General features: G+C 45.4%; 1 protein-coding gene across 6 annotated transcripts in view; it reads right to left on the bottom strand.

The window, feature by feature from the left end:
- ADGRG5 (adhesion G protein-coupled receptor G5) overlaps positions 1-20,266 on the bottom strand; it is a 35,444-nt gene that overhangs the window by 8,100 nt on the left and 7,078 nt on the right. For 4 of the 6 annotated variants that reach the window (XM_026456842.1, XM_026456847.1, XM_026456843.1 and 1 more), the window contains 8 exons: positions 6,490-6,591; positions 6,188-6,263; positions 5,373-5,529; positions 4,622-4,768; positions 3,477-3,593; positions 1,880-2,032; positions 1,014-1,135; positions 490-758 (listed from right to left, as the gene is read on the bottom strand). In XM_026456842.1, coding sequence (XP_026312627.1) covers positions 490-758; positions 1,014-1,135; positions 1,880-2,032; positions 3,477-3,593; positions 4,622-4,768; positions 5,373-5,529; positions 6,188-6,263; positions 6,490-6,553 — 1,105 coding nt within the window. In that variant the 5' untranslated portion in view covers positions 6,554-6,591. Of the gene's footprint in view, positions 1-489; positions 759-1,013; positions 1,136-1,879; positions 2,033-3,476; positions 3,594-4,621; positions 4,769-5,372; positions 5,530-6,187; positions 6,264-6,489; positions 6,592-11,888; positions 11,914-20,266 lie in introns of those variants that run through there. The other 2 variants (XM_026456845.1, XM_026456846.1) reach the window with 2 other exon arrangements.

Here is a 20,266-nt window from a genome sequence, read left to right as displayed (position 1 = left end):
GGTGGTAGAGGTAGAGGAGGTGATGATGATGGTGATGAAGGTGGAGGAGGTGGTGATGGAGGTGGAGGAGGTGATGGTGATAACAGAAGTGGAGGAAATGATGATGGTAGTGATGGAGGTCGAGGAGGTGATGGTGATAACGGAAGTGGAGGAGATGATGGTAGTGATGGAGGTGGAGGAGGTGATGGTGATAACAGAGGTGGAGGAGGTGATAATAGTGGTAAGGAGGTGGAGGAGGTGGTGATGTAGGTGGAGGAGGTGATGATGGTGGTGAAGGAGGTGGAGGAGGTGACGATGGTGATGATGGAGGTGGAAGAGGTGATAAAATTAGTAACGTAGAAAGTAGAGGCAGGTGTAGACAGAGATCACAGCTAGTGGTCATGTAATGGCCACTACGATGATGAGGAGGAGGGGAAAGAAAGGACTAAAGGGGGTCAATACCCTGCCCGCCTGGAGGTCTGAGAAGGAGAGGAGAGATGCTGTGCTTACCCCAGCCTAGCACACCAAGCTTGAGCACATATCTGCGGATGTAGATGTTGTAGACGCGCCCGAGGAGGAGGTAGAGGTTGAAGCCCTCGATGGCCATCCAAGTGAGGCAGCTGAGCAGTGCGTAGTGCAGGGCAGCAGCCAGAGCCGTGCACGCTGACCGGGGCACAGGAGACATGGCAAATGCGGGGCTCAGCAGGAAGGTGATGTTCAGGAGCAGCACGGAGGCGTGCAGGTTCGTGTGGATGCGTGTTAAGGAGTCACTCTGCTTCCTGCAGGTGAAAGCATGGCCCTCCATGGCCCAGGGACATCACCCAGGCAGCACTACCCACTGGTGCATGCTGACCGGGAAAATGAGGTGAAGAAGGGGCAGGGATCCCACAGCAGTCGCACCAAAAGGCTGGTCTCCCACCTCCTGGCCCCCACCCTCTGGAGAAGCACACCCAGTTCTAGTTGACTAAATGGGACACAAGGAAGGGTGATGTGCCACAGTTTGGGGCAGGCCCAGCACTATGGCAGCGGAATACCTGGAATGGAAGTGCAACAGGACTGTGATCAGCGAGGCCACGATGGAGATGCTGCAGCCCACGAGGGAGATGTATGTAAGAGGTGCCAGCAACTCTGCAGGGACCAGGGCCGGGGACAGCTGCTGCAGGAGGGAAGAGGGGCTGGAGGCCAGAAGCATAGTATTGCCCTCCCTCCCAGCCTCAGTCAGAGAGACCTCCTGAGGCCTCCTCTCCAAGTCCCCTTCCCCATAAGCCTAGCCATGGACCTGGCCTGAACGAGGCCATGGCAGATACAGTGAGTTTTGCCCCCACGACAGTTCCCATCTCCCTCTTCTGCTATGAGTGTCTCCCTTCCCCTTCCCCTACTCCCTATGCACCTGGGGGGTTCCACCACTTTGCCCTCTCTGTGCAGAAAGGTGTACCAGGCCTGATCAAGTAGGGCCCTCCCTCCTCCTGCCTATAGTGATTGGTTCAGGGATGAGCACATGGCTGGCAGAACTGGGTAAAAGATTTTATTCCACTGGTCTGAAAGCTTGCAGGGCATGAGCCTGGAACTGCTGCCAGCTATATTATTATCTCATGTTAGGAGTTCCTATTTGAGGGCTAAGCCAGCACAGAGCAAGCACAGTTGAGTGACAGAGATAGAGTGCTATCTTAGTGATCTTAGTGATCAGCCCCTGGATCAAGCCATGCCTGAAGCTTAACCCAGCCTTTTCAGAAACATGAGTCCATAAATTTTGTTTCTTTTTTTCCTTTCTTTTTTTTTTTTTTTGCTTAAGCCCATTTAAGTTGGATTTTCTGCCCCTTGCACCAGCTTTTGCCTTGCTCCTCTGCCACAGACACAGAGCCCTCTACAGCTATGGGCCCCACTCAGGATGCATACATACCATGAGAACAGCAAAGTAGGTGAGGTGGTCGCAGCGGCAGAGCACCTGAGAGTGGGAGGGCTGCTCTGTACGACAGCCCTCAGGGCTCCAGCCACCCCAGGGCTGTTTCCTGGCTCCCTCCTTCCAGAAGACACAGCTCAGGGTGTAGCCTTCCTGGGTGGAGATGCTGGAGTCAGTCATAGGGTGCAAAGGAAAGGCTGCAGATCAGTGTCTGGGAGTCCTGGGGGCCAACGGTGACTCAACTGTACATTCGCCAACATTTTACCAGGCACTGGCTGGCCTTTGGCCTCAGACAGTCTCAGATTCCAGTCCCATCTCCACTGTGGGCTCTCAGAGTGACCTGGGCAAGATGCCAAGTTGCTCTGTGCCTCAGTTTAGTCATCTACAGAATAGGATCATTCATACCCATATTACAAGAATGGTGGAAAAACAAAGGGCAACGTGGAATCTTGAGTGTCCAGCTCTGGCCATTTATACAGTAGGCACTCCATAACCAGCTGATCCCTTCCCCTCGTCCCTGTGGGGAAGAGCAATGTGCTCAGACCCATGCCTGGTCGGGGCAGACGCATCCACAGACAACCCTAACGCCAAGTCCCGTGGGTGGAGAGGTGGAGGAAATGACACGGGCCGTCACGGAAAACCATGGAGGGTGGCAGAGCTGACCCAAAGGGAGAAGGCGAGGTGGGGGCCCTAAGGCCTTAGAGGATGTGTTGGATTTCAACACGAGTAGGGCAAGGGCATTCCAGGTGGAGGGAACCACAGTGGCAAAAGCCCAGAGATGAAAGGAAAGGACGATGGTGAAATTTAGAGTGCAGGGCAGTCCTGGTGAGGCTGAAGGGAAGATGGAGCAGAAAGCAGAGGCTCCGGGCTTTTCAGGAATGGCAGGAACCAGAAAAGGAGGCACTGAGGCTTGGGAGCCACCCCACTCTGCCCCCACCCCCAATGAGCAGCCCTTTCTTTGTTCCAGGATCAGCATCTGCACTTCCCCTAGGAGCTCACTCTTTCACCCCAGTCCCTGGGCCGTGTGACCCAGGCCTGGCCAATCCACACCTTCCATCCCCCTGGACACAGTGACAGGTACAGGGATGTACACATGACCCAGTGAACCTTTAAGATCCTGAGACCCTGATCTGCACTGGGGCAGGTTGGGAGTGGGGAGTGGGGGGAAGAGCCTGATGGGAAGAAGGAAAGGAAGTCTGGCTCTTCAGCATCCATCATGCCACAGAATGGACAGCCAAGGCAGGAGACCATTGCTGAGATGGAGAGAGACTGAGCCACGAGGGCATCAGATCTGTCCCCGGATCCAGCTGTGCCTGAAGCTGGTGGACCACCCCTAGACATTTCATTGATGTGTGCCAATCAGTTCCCTCTGTGCTCAAGCTGGCTTCAGGTGGTCTTTTCTCACTTGCAACTGAAAGAATTCTGACAAATGCATGAGTAAAAACTTCTCTCTCTCTTATTTCTTGAGCAGGAATTTTCAAAGTGTGACGGATTTCCAAGATGGTTCCACAGGTTTGGGTCTGGGCAAACCAATGTTCAACAGGAGAGTCACAGAGGGGCAGGGGTGCAGTGGAAATGGGGTCGCTCCCAGCAGTACCAGGCTTTGGTTGTGCCAGAAGCTGATGTTCACCGGATCCCTGAGGTTGTTCACATGCCCATGACTCAGCTGGGCCCCCAGGACATAGTTATTGAGCAGAGATGAGTTGTTTTCATCCTGGAAGGGCAGCAGGAGAAGGGTTGAGTGGAGGGGAAATGGGGAGGCCCTGGGTAAGGTCTGAGCCCCGCTTCCCTGGATGAGAACAAGCAGCAAGAGTTTCACGTGTGCAGCATGAAAGCCTTCCCAGCCTCCCAGCCTCCCAGCCTTTGCATGTGCTGTTCCTGCCCTGTGGAAAGCTGTCCTCTTACCAACCCCTGCTTCACCTCCCATTCGTTTAATTCATTCCAGCCCCACACCCTCCACCTCACCACTATCCTCACACACTTTCAAAGCCAAGGTTGAAAGGCACCTTCCCCAGAAGCTCCCCTGGACTGCCCATTGGGAAGAGCCCTGACCCCACCCTGACTCATCCATCGCTCTGGATCTTTATGGCTATAATCAACCTTGTGCTGACATTAAATCTCTAAGGTTGGGCCGGGCACAGTGGCTCACGCCTATAATCCTAGCATTTTGGGAGGCTGAGGCAGGTAGATCACTTGAGGCCAGGAGTTCAGGATCAGCCTCGCCAACATGGTTAAACCCGGTCTCTACTAAAAATACAAAAATTAGCTGGGCATTGTGGTGCACGCCTGTAATCCCAGGGAGGCTGAGGCAGAGGAATCGCTTGAACCCAGGAGGTGGAGGTTGCAGTGAGCCGAGATCATGCCACTGCACTCCAGCCTGGGCAACAGAGCGAGACTCTGACAAAAAAAAAAACAACTCTAAGGGCTTAGTCTAAGCATGAAGACAGAGAGTTCTCTGAGCGCAGGGAACAAGTGTCTTCTTGTCTGTCTCCGGCCTAGCGACAGGCACATAGTAGGTTTCTTAGGTCTCATTTGCAGATGTAATTGTGCCTTCCTACCATTCTGCTAAAGCTGGCAGGGAAACTGAGGCCCAGAGAGGGACAATGGCTGGCTTGGATTGCACAGCTGGCTGGTTGGTCTCACTCAGTGCTGGTCACCCAGAGGCCAGGCAGTGCTGGGCACCTGCAGTGGATCCCAAGAAGGGGCCGGCACCCACCCTCCTTGGCCCACCATCACACTGACCTTGAAAAAGTGGGCATTGGAGAAGTAGATACAGATGAGCCGCAGCTCCCTGGGCCGGGTCTTGCAGGCGTCCTGGGTCAGCTCGGCAGGGAACTGCATGGCATGCTGACCCCAGGCATACTGACCCTGGGCATGCTGACCCCGGGCCTGCAGAGGGTCACAGACAAGCTGAGTCTGGCAACCAGCACCTGTAGACCTGACCCCAACACCTTCACTGCCTCCCACTCCCCGTGAAACTTTCCTTGGGGTTTCCACCCACAGAACCTTCTCCCCCCAGGCTGCATCTCCTCCCAAACTTCCCGAGATCCCAGGCCTTCCCTCCATGCTGTTCCTGAGTTTGGGGTGTTTACCTGACCCACTGGGCCCCTGAAGATGGAGCTACCTCAGCACTCAGCCCCAGCCCAGCCCCCACCAGGGATCCAGCCAATCATCCCAGGGTCCTAAAAGGAGCCAGGGTTCCTGGCTTCTCTCACAGCTGCCTCCCTCAAGGGGCAGCCTCCAGCCAAAGCAGGAAGAAGACTCCGCCCTGGAGGGGCCATAAAGCACCACCCTTTCCACAATTCACATAGCGAGTATCGGCCCCATTTTACAGAGGAGGTAACTCACTGCTAGTTAGGGCAGAGCCTGGACTAGGGGGTGTGGGGAGGAGGACAGTGGAGCCTAAAGAAAGTCCAGACCTTAAACCCCTGGAGGACTTCTAGGGCAGGGGCAGCTGGCCACGCCCCCACCACTACCACCTGCAGCCTCTGACCTGGGGCACCCGCTTCAGAGTGGCACTGCTCAGTGAGAGGCCAGAGAAGTCGCAGCTCAGCTTGAAGGCCAGAGACTGGATGGTGGGTGTCTGCAAAGTCAGGTTGTAGCCCGGGAAGCTGGTGTTCAGTAGCATCTGCTCCAGCTGGTGAAGTTGACTGCAGCCCGGAGAGACGGCCAGGGAGGCCAGAGCCCAGAGTGGGGTAAGGGTGAGAGGGGGCTCTAGACAGCCTGGGAGGGCAGGGCCTCCCCACCCACACCCCTGTCACTCCCACCTCCAGATCACTGCATACACAGTGTCCTTGGCACACTGTTACCTCCCTACCCCATCTATCCCCTCCTCTTGATTAACTCCTGTTCAGGTCCCAGTTTGTTGTCACCTTCTCCAGGAAGCCTTCCCTGACTGCTCCCTCACAGCTTCCCAGTAGCCACTCTTATCCCTGACCAGTCTTCAGCATTGTCTGCTCACCCAGAGCTGCTCAGTCTTTGGGTCACAGACCCTGGAGAACCCAGCCAGAATTTTAGAGTTCCTTCCCAGGAAAATGCATGGAGACCCACAGTTCTGCACTTAGTTTCATGACATCCATGATTAAGGGCCCCCATTCCTCAATGATAAACTTCATGAGGGCAGTGACACGCCCACCCTGCATCCACAGAGCCTAGGGTCAGGCATGCAGTAGGCACTCAAAAAAAGTGCTGAAAAAATGCACAGTTAAGAGTCTATACTAGACCAACTCTGACCCACTGATTCAAGGTGCAGGCTTGGGGTAGGAGACACAGCTGACTCTAAACAGGAGAGGGACACGTCCAACTCACCGAAAGGAAAAAGACGGGCTCCGGGCTCTGGACACCTGCATATTCTCCATGTACCTCAGGAGTTCTTTCCATGTCTCTGTGGGGACACACCTCCCCCTCAGCTTGTGTCTCAGCTACCCTCTTGCCCCACAACCTCTGGGCTCTCCATCCCAGCCTGAAAGTCTAGTTCACAAGCAGCTCCTGCTGCCCCCAGGAAGCCTAAGTGGCCCCTTTCAATCTCCCAGGGTTTGATGCCTGCCCCTTTTGCATCACAGTCCCAGGACTGGGCTAGGGCTGCCCCCAGTTCAGCAGAGCTCCCTTACCTGCTGTTGCATTCTGCAAAGTCAGAAGGCACAGGCACAGGAAAAGGGTACCACAGTGATCCATGCCCTGTGCCGAGTCTCCTCCAAGAACTGGCTCTGGCCCTGGAAAAGGTGCGTGCCATCATCATGATGATAAAAGAACAGCCTCTAACTTCTAGGTGTCTGGCATGTCCCAATGGTAGGACATGCAGCATCTTATTTGACCCTCACCACTCTTGCATTTCACAGATGAGGAAGCTGAGGATGAAGGGCAAAGGGTCTTGCTTTACTTAAACCTGCCTAAAGCCAGTTCTCTAAGACTCCAGAATCCTTGACCACCAAGTAATGGTTGCTATTAGCAGCTCTGCCTGATACACTCCCCCTCCCAAAAAGCAGTCTATCTGGGGGCTTCCCCAGGACCCCAGCTTCTACCCAGATGGAAGGTGTTTGGGAGAAAGCAACATGTAAACTCCATCCAGCCCTGCTATTAACTCATCATGTGGCTTTGGGTAGGATCTGTCTCTCTCTCTGCCCTCATTTTCCTCCATTTTAAAATGAATTAATAAACTTCTGCTTCAATAGAGAAAATTTATGTGTGCCCCTGAAAGCCCCATTAACATGAGAAGGAATGAATAAAATAGGCATAAAGCCACAGAACAATGGGAAAGAAACTAGGCATGAAAAACAGTACAATGCGGAAGAAAAGAGGCACAAAGCCTCTCAGGAAGCTGCTGGAGGATGTGCTCCAACAAAACGAGAGTGTAAATCATGAAAGAAGACACAGGGTACAGGAAACCCTGCACCCTACCATGGGAGAGGTAAAGCTACTCCCTACAAAACAGGCACAAAGAGAGAGCAATGGGAAAGAAAACAACTGCAGAGATGGGAGATGTCAGCTAAACTTTAGAGGCTACAAGTAGGTGGCACCTGGTAAGACGTTTAGCAGACTGAAAAAAGTTGAACCCAGTGCCTGCAGTGGGGAGAGGTGTGGTGTTGGTGGGAGACAAGAAGTCTCACAGCCTTGGAAGCACTTGAGAACTGGAGGCATCAGGAACCTCTGAAGTGGGGATGAAGGAAGAGGCTAAAAACAGGGATTGTAGGTCAGACACGGTGGCTCACGCCTGTAATCCCAGCACTTTGGGAGGCCGAGGTGGGTGGATCATGAAATCAGGAGATCGAGACCATCCTGGTTAACATGGTGAAACCCCATCCCTACTAAAAATACAAAAAATTAGCCAGGCGTGGTGGCAGGTGCCTGTAGTCCCAGCTACTCAGGAGGCTGAGGCAGGAGAATGGCGTGACCCAGGAGGCGGAGCTTGCAGTGAGCAGAGATGGTGCCACTGCACTCCAGCCTAGGCAACAGAGTGAGACTGTGTCTCAGAAAAAAAAAAAAAAAAAAAAAAAACAGGGATTGTTGTCCAGGCATGGCAGCTCACGTCTGTGATCTAAAACACTTTGGGAGGCCAAGGCAGGAGGATTGCTTGAGACCAGGAGTTCCAGACCAGCCAGGACAACATGGCAAAACCCTGACTCTACAAAAAAAAATATAAAAATTAGCTGGGTATGGTGGCCTGCGCTTGTGTCCCCAGTTACTCAGGTAGGTGAGGTGGAAGAATCACCTGAGCCCAGGAGATGGAGGCTGCAGTGAGTCAAAATCATACCACTGCACTCCAGCCTGGGCAACAAAATGAGACCTTGCCTCAAAAAAATAAAAAACAAAAATAAAAACAAGATTCGTTGGTTGTGAGTCTTTAATGCCCAACTCAGTCCCCAGATCTCCCCTGCCACCTCAAGCATTCAGGAGTTTCCTCACCATCCTACCATCCCAATCCTGCTCCACACAAATCCTGCTCTGGAGAGAGGATGCACCATAATCAGAGCAGAAGGGAGGAATTAAACAATTTCCCCTACTCATACCCTCCCCTACTCAGATTCCAGAAGACTGCAGCAGCCAGGGTTATGCCCCGAGGCAGGAGAAAAGTGTCTGAAGAGCTAACCATTCCCAGAATAGTATCCTATAGCTACTTCCATTTTTGTGTTCCTCAGTGTCATGGCCAAGACCTAACTTACAGTGAAATTTCACCAGTCACCAAGCTCTGCCAAGCAATTAGGTTTTTAGTGCACCTCTCTTGAACGGTCAACCAAGGATTACTGAACATTTCAAAACACACACCCTTTCTTGAGAAGCTGCTGGAGGATGTGCTCCAACAAAATGAGAGAGTAAATCATGAAAGAAGACACAGGGTACAGGAAATCCTGTGTCCTACCATGGGAGAGGTAAAGCTACTCCCCAGCAAATGTATGAAGGGAAGGTCTGGGTTGATGGTGAACAGCAGAATTAGGGCATTTTCCACCCGGAGGGAGCAGGAGAAAAGAATGCCCTGGGAGGGAGTTCTTCAAGAAAAAAATAAGGAAGAGGAAAAGGAGAGTAGATAGATGACCAAATAGGTTTAAACATCTAGAAAAACTGTTTTTGAGATGTCTTACAGAAAGTTTGTAAATGCAAAAATAAAAAGAAGCAATTAATTTCAAGAAAACCAAGTTGTACAAGAAAATGAAACGCTGCTGCATGACTTGATATGGAATGTAATACATGTAGTCATAATAGAAACATTAAACAGGAGTTTTTTCAATTGTGTAAAAACCATATTAAGATGATTTTGATTTCCACCTAGAAAGTAGACAGCCAAATGGGAGCATTGTTCCCATCATAACAACGGGAAAGCTAAATAATGTACAAAATCTTTTTTTTATTTTATTTTTTAGCCTACTGGAGAGCTGAGGTCATAGGCCACCAAGCAAACTGGTTTCTGGAGGTAACCAGAACACATTATCTTTCATGGATGAAACACATGATCTGTTTCATGTTTGACAGAGCATGGAGGAATAGGTAGTTGCCGCAAAAGTAGATAAGGAGAAAATGACTAATACCTTAAAGAAATCTTAATGGCTGAGCATTAGCTAGAGTGGCAGTTTACTGGGAGCCCCAGACACAAGGGTAACCTGTACCCCCAGACAGTTTCTTCCTACAGTCCCCCACTGGACACTCATGAGAATGATGTGGAGTAGGACAGGGCCCGAGGGAGGCCCCCTGCTAACACAGCCATGCAAGATGTGCCAAGGGTTGAGGGTGGAGAAGCCCATCTGTGCTCTGGGCTCTGCATGAGTGCAAGGTGGTAACTGGCTGCTGCCGAGAGATAAACACCTACACCCTGGCTTTGCTTTGATTTAAGATGCCCATCCCACAGGTCCCTGACCTGCTATAAAGCAAATGTTGACTGCCTCTGCTGGAGGAGTAGAAGACCCTCCCACCACAATGCTACAGTGACACTAAGCAAAAGCCATCAGGGCCGGGTGCCTTGGCTCATGCCAGTAATCCCAATACTTTGGGTGGCCGAGGTAGGCGAATTGCTTGAGCCTAGGGGTTCGAGACTAGCCTGGGCAACATGGCAAAACTCTGTCTCTGAAAAAAAAAAAAAAAGCCAGATGTGATGGTGCATGCCTGTGGTTCCAGCTACTCAGGAGGCTGGTGTGAGGATCACCTGAGCCTGGGAAGTTGGAGGCTGCAGTGAGTCGTGATAGCACCGCTGTACTCCATCCTGGGCAACAGAGTGAGAAAAGAAAACCAAAAAAAAAGCCACTGGACACTGGCAAGGAAGAGGCAACCCATTAGTGTCCAGGATTTTGCACTGATATAAAACAGAGGGCTGCTGCTACTACTGGGAAAAGAGCAGGAATCTCACTCCCACTCAAGATCCCCCAACCAGTAAGACAGAGTTTAGTTCCCACGGGGGTGAAGGGGAGGAAATCAGCCTGCATTCTGGCACCTGCACTGAATAAGAGGCTGAGGTTGTCAAAAACTGGAGGAGAAACAGGAACACTAAGAAAGCCCCACTCCTGGGGCTCAGGCTCAAGACTGTCTAAGGCTGAAGCTAGAGCAGGATAATCAAGAATTCACTGCCTCCACCACAAGCTTTGCACCAAGCAACAAGTAACAGCAGTCTACCGCTGGAGAAGGGACTAGAACACCAAGAGAGAGTTCCTCTGTGTTGCATGCATGCAGCGCAGAGCGGGGACACTGGGGAAATTCCTGTGGGACTCAAGTCCTCATTGAACACAACATAGGGACAGTCTACCACTGGAGAAATTTGGAGCCTGTAGTATACCAAAGGTAACTATAGCAACAACAAAACCTAAATCCAGCTGGGCACCGTGGCTCATGCCTGTAATCCCAGCACTTTGGGAGGCCAAGGCAGGAGGATCATTTCAGCCCAAGAGTTCAAGATCAGCCTGGGCAACATAGTGAGACTCCATCTCTAAATAAACAGATAAATAAATAAAACTTAAACCTAAATCAACTACAGATTAGATTGACTTGAGGCCTATACCAAAGCCATGACATAAGAAATATTTCAATTTCTTTCTAGGCATAAATATCATTTACTTTACTACTGTTCCATTACACACAATGCCTGATAGTTAGTCAAAGATTTTAAGAGACACAGAACCAGATCTTAGAGATGGCCAGAATGTTGGAACTATCAGATAGAGACAAGATAGCTCTGATAAATACGTTAAAGGGTGCAGTGGAAAAGGTAGACTTCTAAGAACAGATGGGAAATTTCAGCAGAACAATGGAAACTATTAAGACTAGTCAAGCAGAAATGTTAGAAACAAACTCGATATCAGTGACGAAGAATTCTTTTAGTGAATTTATTAGCAAAGTGGACACAGCAAAGTAAAGAATCCTTGAACTTGATGATAGTGTAATATAAATTATCCAAATTGCAATATAAAGAGTAAGAAGAGTAAAAATAAAAATTAACAGGTTACCCAAGAACTGTGCAAATGGTCTGTATATACGTAATTGGAATCCTAGCTAAAGGAGAGAGAACAGAGAAGAATAAATAGAAACAGAAAGAATAGAAAATTAAAATTTTTTAAATGGCCAATTTTTTCCCCAAAACTAATAAAAGACAACAAACCACAGATCCAAGAAGCTCTGCAAAACCCCATGGAATAAATGCAAAGAAAAACACATCTAGATACATCCTAGTCAAACTGCTGCAGAACCAAAGATAAAATCTTGAAGTCAGCCAGAAAAAAAGAACCATTGTACACAGAAAATGAAAGATACAAACTACAAGAGACGTCTTATCAGAAACTATCAAAACCAGAAGATAATGCAGCCATATCTTTCAATAAAAATCTGTCATTCTAAAACTCTATGCCCAATGAAAATATCTTTCAAAAACGAAGACAAGGATGGGTGCAGTGGCTCACGCCTGTAATCCCAGCACTTTGAGAGGCTGAAGTGGGTGGATTGCTTGAGTCCAGGGGTTCAAAACCAGCCTGGCCAACATGGTGAAAATCTGTCTCTACAAAATATACAAAACTTAGTCAGGCATGGTGGCATGCACCTGTAGTCCCAGCTATTCAAGAGGCTAGGGCTGGAGGATCACTTGAGTCCAGGAGGTCAAGATTGCAGTGAGCCATGATCATGCCACTGCACTCCAGCGTGGGTGACAGACAAAGACCCTGTATCAAAAAAAAAAAAATGAAGACAAAATAAGAACTTCTTCAGATGAGCAAGGAGTTAGAGAATTCATTTCCAGCAGATTGGCACTAAAATAAATATTGAAGAAAATTCTTAGGGCAGAAGAAAAATTATGCCAGTTGGAAATCTGGACTTAAAGAAATGAAGAGTATTGTAATTGGCAAAAATGTGTCAAATATGAAATAAATTTCCTTGGTTTTAATGTCTGTTTAATGTAAAAACAGTAACAATGCACTGTGGGGATCATAGCATATGTAGAAGTAGAAGTATACCACAAAAATAGCACAACAGGCAGGAGAGCAGAAATGGAACTATTTGGTTGTGAGGTTCTTACACTATATTTTAAGAATTGTAATATTATTTGAAGGTAAATTGTGGAAAGTTAAATATGTGTATTTAAATCCTACAGTGCCATTACAAAAAAGGAAAAATTATAAGATATAGTTAGTAAGGCAATAGTAGAGATAAAAGAATATTATGAAAACTGCTCAATCCAAAATAAGACAGGACAAGAAGAAAAAGAAACAAAGAACAGATGGAATGAAGAGAAAACAAATAGCAAGATGGTAGATATAAACCCAATCATATAAATCATTACATTAAGTATAGTCTAAATGCTCCAATTAAAAGGCAGAAATTGTCAGACTGGATTATAAAAGCAAAACCTAACTACATACTGTCTTCAAGAAACACGTATCAAATATAAAGACACCAATAAATTACATGTAAAATGATGGAAAAAGATATACCGATCATAAGTGTATTAGTCCAGCCTCACGCTGCTATAAAGAGCCATCAGAGACTGGGTAATTTATAAAGAAAAGAGGTTTAATTGAATCACAGTTCCACAGGCATGGCTGGGGAGACCTTAGGAAACTTAACAACCATGGCAGCAGGTGAAGGGGAAGAAAGCACATCTTCACATGGCAGCAGGGGAGACAGAGAGAGAAGGGGGAAGTGCCACACACTTTTAAACCACCAGATCTTGTGAGAACTCACTCACTATCAGGAGGACAGCAAAGGCGAAATCTGTCCCCATGATCCAATCACCTCCCACCAGGTGCCTCCCCAATACTGAAAAATTACAGTTCAACATGAGATTTGCATGGGGACCCAGAGCCAAACCATATCAATAAGTAAGATGGAATAGATATATTAATATCTGAAAAAGTAAACTTCAGGATAAGGAATTTTACCAGGGATAAAGATTATACAATGCTAAAGACTAATTCATCAAGAAAATGTAACAATCTTTAATGTGTGTGCACCTAATAACAGAGCTTTGAAAAATAAAGCAAAAATTGATAACGCTAAAGGGAGAAATTGACAAAGCAACACTTATAGTTGCAAAATACAATATTTCTCTCTGAGTAATTGGCAAAAGTAGACAAAAATTTATATAGAAGATGTATCAGTCCATTCTCACGCTGCTATGAACAAATACCCAAGACTGGGTATATAATCGTGGAGGAAGGGCACCTCTTCAAAGGGTGGCAGGAGACAGAATGGTTAGCAAGGGAAAAACCAGATGCTTATAAAACCATCAGATCTCGTGAGAACTCACTCACTATCAGGACAGCAGCATGGGAGAAACTGCGCCCATGATCCAATCACTTCCCATCAGGTCCCTCCTGTGACACATGGAGATTACAGGAACTACAATTCAAGATGAGATTTGGGGCCGGGCGCGGTGGTTCACACCTGTAATCCCAGCACTTTGGGAGGCCAAGACTGGTGGATCACGAGGTCAGGAGATCGAGACCATCCTGGCTAACACGGTGAAACCCCCGTCTCTACTAAAAATACAAAAAATTAGCCGGGCATGGTGGTGGGCGCCTGTAGTCCCAGCTACTAGGGAGGCTGAGGCAGAAGAATGGCGTGAACCCGGGAGGCGGAGCTTGCAGTGAGCCGAGATCGCGCCACCGCACTCCAGTCTGGGCAACAGAGCCAAACTCCGTCTCAAAAAAAAAAAAAAAAAAAGATGAGATTTGGATGGGGACACGGCCAAACCATATCAGAAGACATGAATGACACTATTAACTATCTTCTTTATATAGAACACTCTCCTAATTACATCAAAATACATCTTCTTTTCAATAACAACAGAAAACATTCACAAAGATAGACCATATTCTGGGCCATAAAATAAATCTCAATAAATGTAAAAGGATTAAAAGCACACAAAGTAAGTTCAGTAACCACCAGGAACTTAAACTAGAATTCAAAATCATAAAGAAAAAATTCTCCAAATATTTGGAAATTAAATAATACACTATTAATCCATGAGTCAGAGACAAAATCACAAGGGAAATTATAAAATATATTCAACTGAATAAGAATGAAAACACAACATAATACTTGTGGGATGCAGCTAAAGCAGAGCTTAGAGAAAAATTTATAGCACTAAATGCTTACAATAGGAAAGATGAAGGATTTCAAGACAGTGATGTAAGCTTCTACCTTAATAAATATAAAAAGAAGAGCAAACTAAGCACAAAATAAGCAGAAGGAAAAATAATAAAGATAAAATTATAAATCAATAAAATAGAAAATGCAGAAGCAGTAGAGAAAAATCAATGAAACCAAAAACTGGTTATTTGAAAAGCTCGATAATATTGATAAGTCTCTAGCCAGAATGACAAAGGGGAAAAAAAGACAAGGTACAATGACCAGTTATCAGCAATAAAAGACGGGCTATCACTACAGAACCTGCAGGTATCAAAAAAATAGGAGAATAATATTAACAATTTATGGCAATAAATTACATAACTTAGGTGAAATTTTAAAAATTCCTTGAAATACACAAACTACCAAAGCTTACTCAAGAAAAAACAGAAAATAGGAATAGTCCTTCACTGATTAAAGGAATTGAATTTGTAATTTAAAAACCTTCCCACAAAGAAACACTAGGCCCAGATGGCTTCACTGGTTAATTCTTCCAAACATTTAAAAAAGTTATAATATCAAATCTATAGAAACTCTTAAAAAAAAAAATAGAAGACAAGGCTGGGCACGGTGGCTCACACCTGTAATCCCAGCACTTTGGGAGGCCGAGGTGGGCAGATCACGAGGTCAGGAGATCGAGACCATCCTGGTAACATGGTGAAACCCCGTCTCTACTAAAAATACAAAATATTAGCCAGGTGTGGTGGCGGGTGCCTGTAGTCCCACCTATTCGGGAGGCTGAGGCAGGAGAATGGTGTGAACACGGGAGGCAGAGCTTGCAGTGAGCCGAGATTGTGCCATTGCACTCCCCACTCCAACCTGGGCGACAGAGCAAGACTCCGTCTCAAAAAAAAAAAAAAGTAGGAGACAAAATAAGTAATGATAACAATCCTAAATGTATTCCTTTAGAAAATAAAAGGGAAAATGCTTCCAAATTCATTTTAGAAAGCTAATATTACCGTTGTACCAAAACTAGCCACAGACACAGACCAACACCCCTCATGAATACAGATCCAATCCCAATTTAAATCACTGCAGGATATTTTGTAGAAAATGACAAGCTGACTATAAAATGTATATGTAAGAACAAAGGATCTTGAATAGACAAAACAATTTTGATAAAGAAGAATGAAGTTGGAGGAGTCACACTACTTAATTTCAAGGCTTACTATAAAGCTGCAATAATCAAGACAGTGTGTTACTGGCATAAGCACAGATATAGAGATAAATAGAACAGAATAGAAAGTCCAAAAATTTGTTCATATATTGATTTTTTGTCTATTAATTTTTGACAAAGATGCAAAGGTAATTCAGTAGAGAAAGGATAATTGATTCAACAATGAATGATGGAACAATTGGATATCTCATGCCAAAAAAAAAAAAAAAAAACCATCTTGAATCCGTATCTTGAAGCACATACAAAATTTAACTCAGAATGGATCACAGACCCAAATAACAAGACTAAAACTGTACAGGCGTACCTGACTTTACTGTATTTTGCAGATCTTGTGGGTTTTTTTACAAATTGAAGACTGTCTATCAAGGAGGTCTATCTGCACCATTTTTCCAATAGTACGTGTTCACTTAATGGCTGTGTCCTATTCTGGTAATTCTCATAATATTTCAAACTTTTTCATCATGATTATATCTGCTGTGATGATCTGTGAACAGAGATCTTTGATGTCACTATTGTAATTGTTTTGGAGTACCACAAACTGCGCCCATACAAGATGGCAAACTTAACCAATAAATGTATACATTTTGACTGCTGTACCAACCAGCTGTTCCCCTGTCTCTCTCCCTCTTCTTGGGCCTCCCTATTCCCTAGGACACAACAATATCGCAATTAGAACAATGAATAACTCTACAATGGCCTCTAAGTGTTCAAGTAAAAGAAAGAGTCGCACATCTCTCACTTTAAATCAAAAGCTAGAAATGTTAACCTCAGTGAGGAAGACATGTCAAAACCCAGATAAGCCAAAAGCTAGGCCAACAGTTCACCAAGTTATGAATGAAAAGGAAAAGCTCTTAAAGAAAATTTAAAGTGCTACTCCAGTGAACACATGAAGCGAAACAACCTTATTGCTGATATGGAGAACGTTTCAGTGATCTGGATAGAAGATCAAACCAGTGCCCCTCCCCCGCCAACACTCCCTTAATTAAGGCAAAGCCTAGTTCAGAGCAAGGCCCTAACTCCTCAGTTCTATGAAGGCCAAGGTGGGTGAGGAAGCTGAAAAAAAGATGGAAGCTAGCAGAGGTTGGTTCATGAGGTTGAAGGAAAAAAACCATCTTCCTGACATAGCAGTACAAAGTGAAACAGCAAGTGCTGATGGAGAAGCAAGTTATTCACAAGAACTAGCTAATATCATGCATGAGGATGGCTAAATTAAACAACAGAATTTCAGTGTGGATGAAATAGCCTCATATTGGAAGCAGATGCCATCTAAGAGTTTCATAGCCAGAGAGAAGAAATCAATGCCTGGCTTCAAAGCTTCAAAGGACAGGCTAACTCACTTGTTAGCAGGTAATGCAGCTGGTGACTTCAAATGGAAGCCAATACTCATTTAACATCCTGAAAATTCTAGGTCTCCTAAGAATTATGCTAAATCTATTCTGCCTGTGCTCTACGAATGGAATAACAAAGCCTGGATGACAGCAATCCATTATAGCATGGTTTCCTGAATATTTTAAACCCACTGTTAAGACCTACTGTTCAAAAAAAAAAAATTTATTTCAAAATATTGCTGCTCATTGACAGTGTACCTAGTCACCCAAGAGCTCTGACGGAGATGTACAAGGAGATTAATGTTGTTCTTGTGCTGCTAACACAACATCTATTCTGCAGTCCATGGATCAAGGAGTCATTTTGACCGTCGAGTCTTATTATTTAGGAAACAAATTTCCTAAGGCTATAGCTGTCAGAAATAGTGACTTCTCTGAGGATCAGGGCAAAGTAAATTGAAAATCTTCTGGAAAGGATTCACCCTTCTAGATGCTGCAAGAACATGTGTGATTCATGGGAGGAAGTCAAAATATCAACATTAACAGGAGTTTGGAATAAGTTGATTCCATGCTTCATGGATGACTTTGAGGGGTTCAAAACTTCAGTGGGGAAAGTAACTACAGATGTGATGAGAATAGAAAGAGAACTAGAATTAGAAGTGGATCCTGAAGATGTGACTGAATTGCTGCGGTCTCATGATCAAACTTGAATGGATGAAGAGTCGTTTCTCATAGATGAACAAAGAGTGGTTTTTTGAAATGGAATCTACTCCTGGTGAAGATATGGTGAACACTGTGGAAATGACCACAAAAGATTCAGAATATTAAATAAAAGTAGTGGATACTTTTGTGGATACCCCTGTAGGGTTTGAGAGGACTGACTCCAATTTTGAATGAAGCTCTACTGTGAGTAAAATGCTATCAAACAGCATCACATGCTACAGAGAAACATCTTATGAAAGAAAGAGTCAATTGATGTGGCAAACTTCACTGCTGTCTTAAGAAATAGCCAGCCACCCCAATCTTCAACAACCACCACCTTGATCAGTCAGCAGCCATCAGCATCAAGGCAAGACCTTCCACCAGCAAAAAGTGTGTGATTGGTTGAAGGCTCAGATAGATTGTTAGTATTTTTTAGCAATAAAGTGTCCTTTAATAAAGGTACGTACGTTTTTAGACATAATGCTTTTGCACACTAAATAGACTACAGTATAATGTAAACATAACTTTTTTTGTGTGTGAGACAGAGTCTCGCTCTGTCGCCCAGGCTGGAATGCAGTGGCGCGATCTCAGCTCACTGCAACCTCTGCCTCCGCCTCCCAGGTTCAAGTGATTCTTCTGCCTCAGCCTCCCGAGTAGATGGGACTACAGGCACACACCACCATGCTCAGCTAATTTTTGTATTTTTTGGAGAGACGGGTTTCACCATGTTGGCCAGGATGGTCTTGATCCCCTGACCTCGTGATCCGCCCACCTCAGCTTCCCAAAGTGCTGGGATTACAGGCATGAGTCACCGCACCCACCATAAGCATAACTTTTATATGCACTGGAAAACCAATTTGTGTGACTCACTTTATTACCATATTTGCTTTACTGTGGTGGTCTAAAGCCAAACCCACAATATCTCCAAGATATGTCTGTAAAACTCCTTGAAAAAAACAAAAAAGAAAATCCTTCTGACTTAGGTTATGCAAAGATTTCTTAGAAACAACACCAAAACCATGATCCATGGCAACGACAACAGAAAACTGATACACTGAATTTCATCAAAATTAAAATTCTGCTTTTTGAAGGTCATGGTTAGGAAAATAAGAAGATAAGCCATAGACTGGGAGAAAACATTTACAAACACATATCTGATGTTTTTAAAAAATTGTATCTGGACTGTATGAAGAACCCTTACACAACTAATAACAGGACAAACTACCCAATAAAGATAGGAAAAGATTTGAACAATCACTATACCAATGAAGACATATAGATGGGTTGGGCATGGTGGCTCATGCCTATAATCCCAGCACTTTGGGAGGCCAAGGCAGGTGTGTCACCTGAGGTCAGGAGTTCGAAACCAGCCTGGCCAACATGGTGAAACCCCTATCTCTGTTAAAAATATAACAGTTAGCCAGGTGTGGTAGCAGGTGCCTGTAATCCTAGCTACTCGGGAGTCTAGGGCAGGAGAATTTCTTCAACCCGGGAGAAGGAGGCTGCAGTGAGCTGAGATCAAGCCACTGCATTCCAGCCTGGGTGACAGAGCTGGAACCACATGTTAAAAAAAAAAAAAAAAACCTATAGATGCAAATAAGCACATGAAAAATGCTCAATATCATTAGTCATTAGAGAAATGCATATAAAAACCACAATGAGATATCACCACATACCTTCTAGAATGACTAGGATTAAAATGACTGGTAATACAAAGTATTATGAGGATATAGAACAGCTGGCAGTCTCATTCACTCCTGGAGGGAATGTAACATGGAAATGGAATCTAGAAAAGTCAAAACTATTGGATCAGAGAACAAATCAGTAGTTGCCAGGGAGGAGGTAAAAGATATTAATTACAAAAGGGCCCGAGACAACTTTTCAGGGGACAACAATGTTCTATATTTTGATTGTGATATACATGTATACATGACGGTACACATCTGTCAAAATGCACCAAATTGCTCTCCAAAAGGGTGAATTGTATTGTATGTATACCTCTATAGACAAGACTTTAGAAATCCAACTAAAAAACATATTAAGAGGATGAAGAAGAGGAAATAGGGGAGGGAGGGCAAGAGAACTGATGATCCTCCTCTTAGAAGAAAGAAAGTCAACGAAAACTTGCAAGGCTTCAAAGAGGGACAGCCACAAAACTCAAAACACCTGTTTGATGGTAGTGGCAGAGGAAAGTAGTTAAGAATATGAGTTTTCATTTTTCCACCGCTGGATCTGCAAAAATCTGAAATATGATAGCACCCAGTGAGTCTGTGGGGACAGGCACATTCCTGCACTCTCCGTCTAAGATCTGAGCATCATCTGCAAGGGGGTGGCTTAGCAACACATTCGAACTTTATGTTCTGAAAATCCTTTGAGCCAGGAAACTCATTCTTATTAATTTATCCTATGGAAAGAATAGGGCAAGCCAGGATTATACACATACAAGAATATTTATAGTAGTACTGTTAATAAAGAAAAGTTGAAAGCTATGTGAACGTCTATCAATAGAAGAATAAATAAATTACACTCCAGTGCCATTCTGGAAAACAGTTCGACAGTTTCTTTTTTTTTTTTTTTTTTTTTTTTTTTTTT

The sequence above is a fragment of the Piliocolobus tephrosceles genome, chromosome 17 (genome assembly GCF_002776525.5).
Source record: "Piliocolobus tephrosceles isolate RC106 chromosome 17, ASM277652v3, whole genome shotgun sequence".
In the NCBI taxonomy this organism is placed as follows: Eukaryota; Metazoa; Chordata; class Mammalia; order Primates; family Cercopithecidae; genus Piliocolobus; species Piliocolobus tephrosceles.
This window is presented reverse-complemented; position numbering and strand designations above follow the sequence as displayed.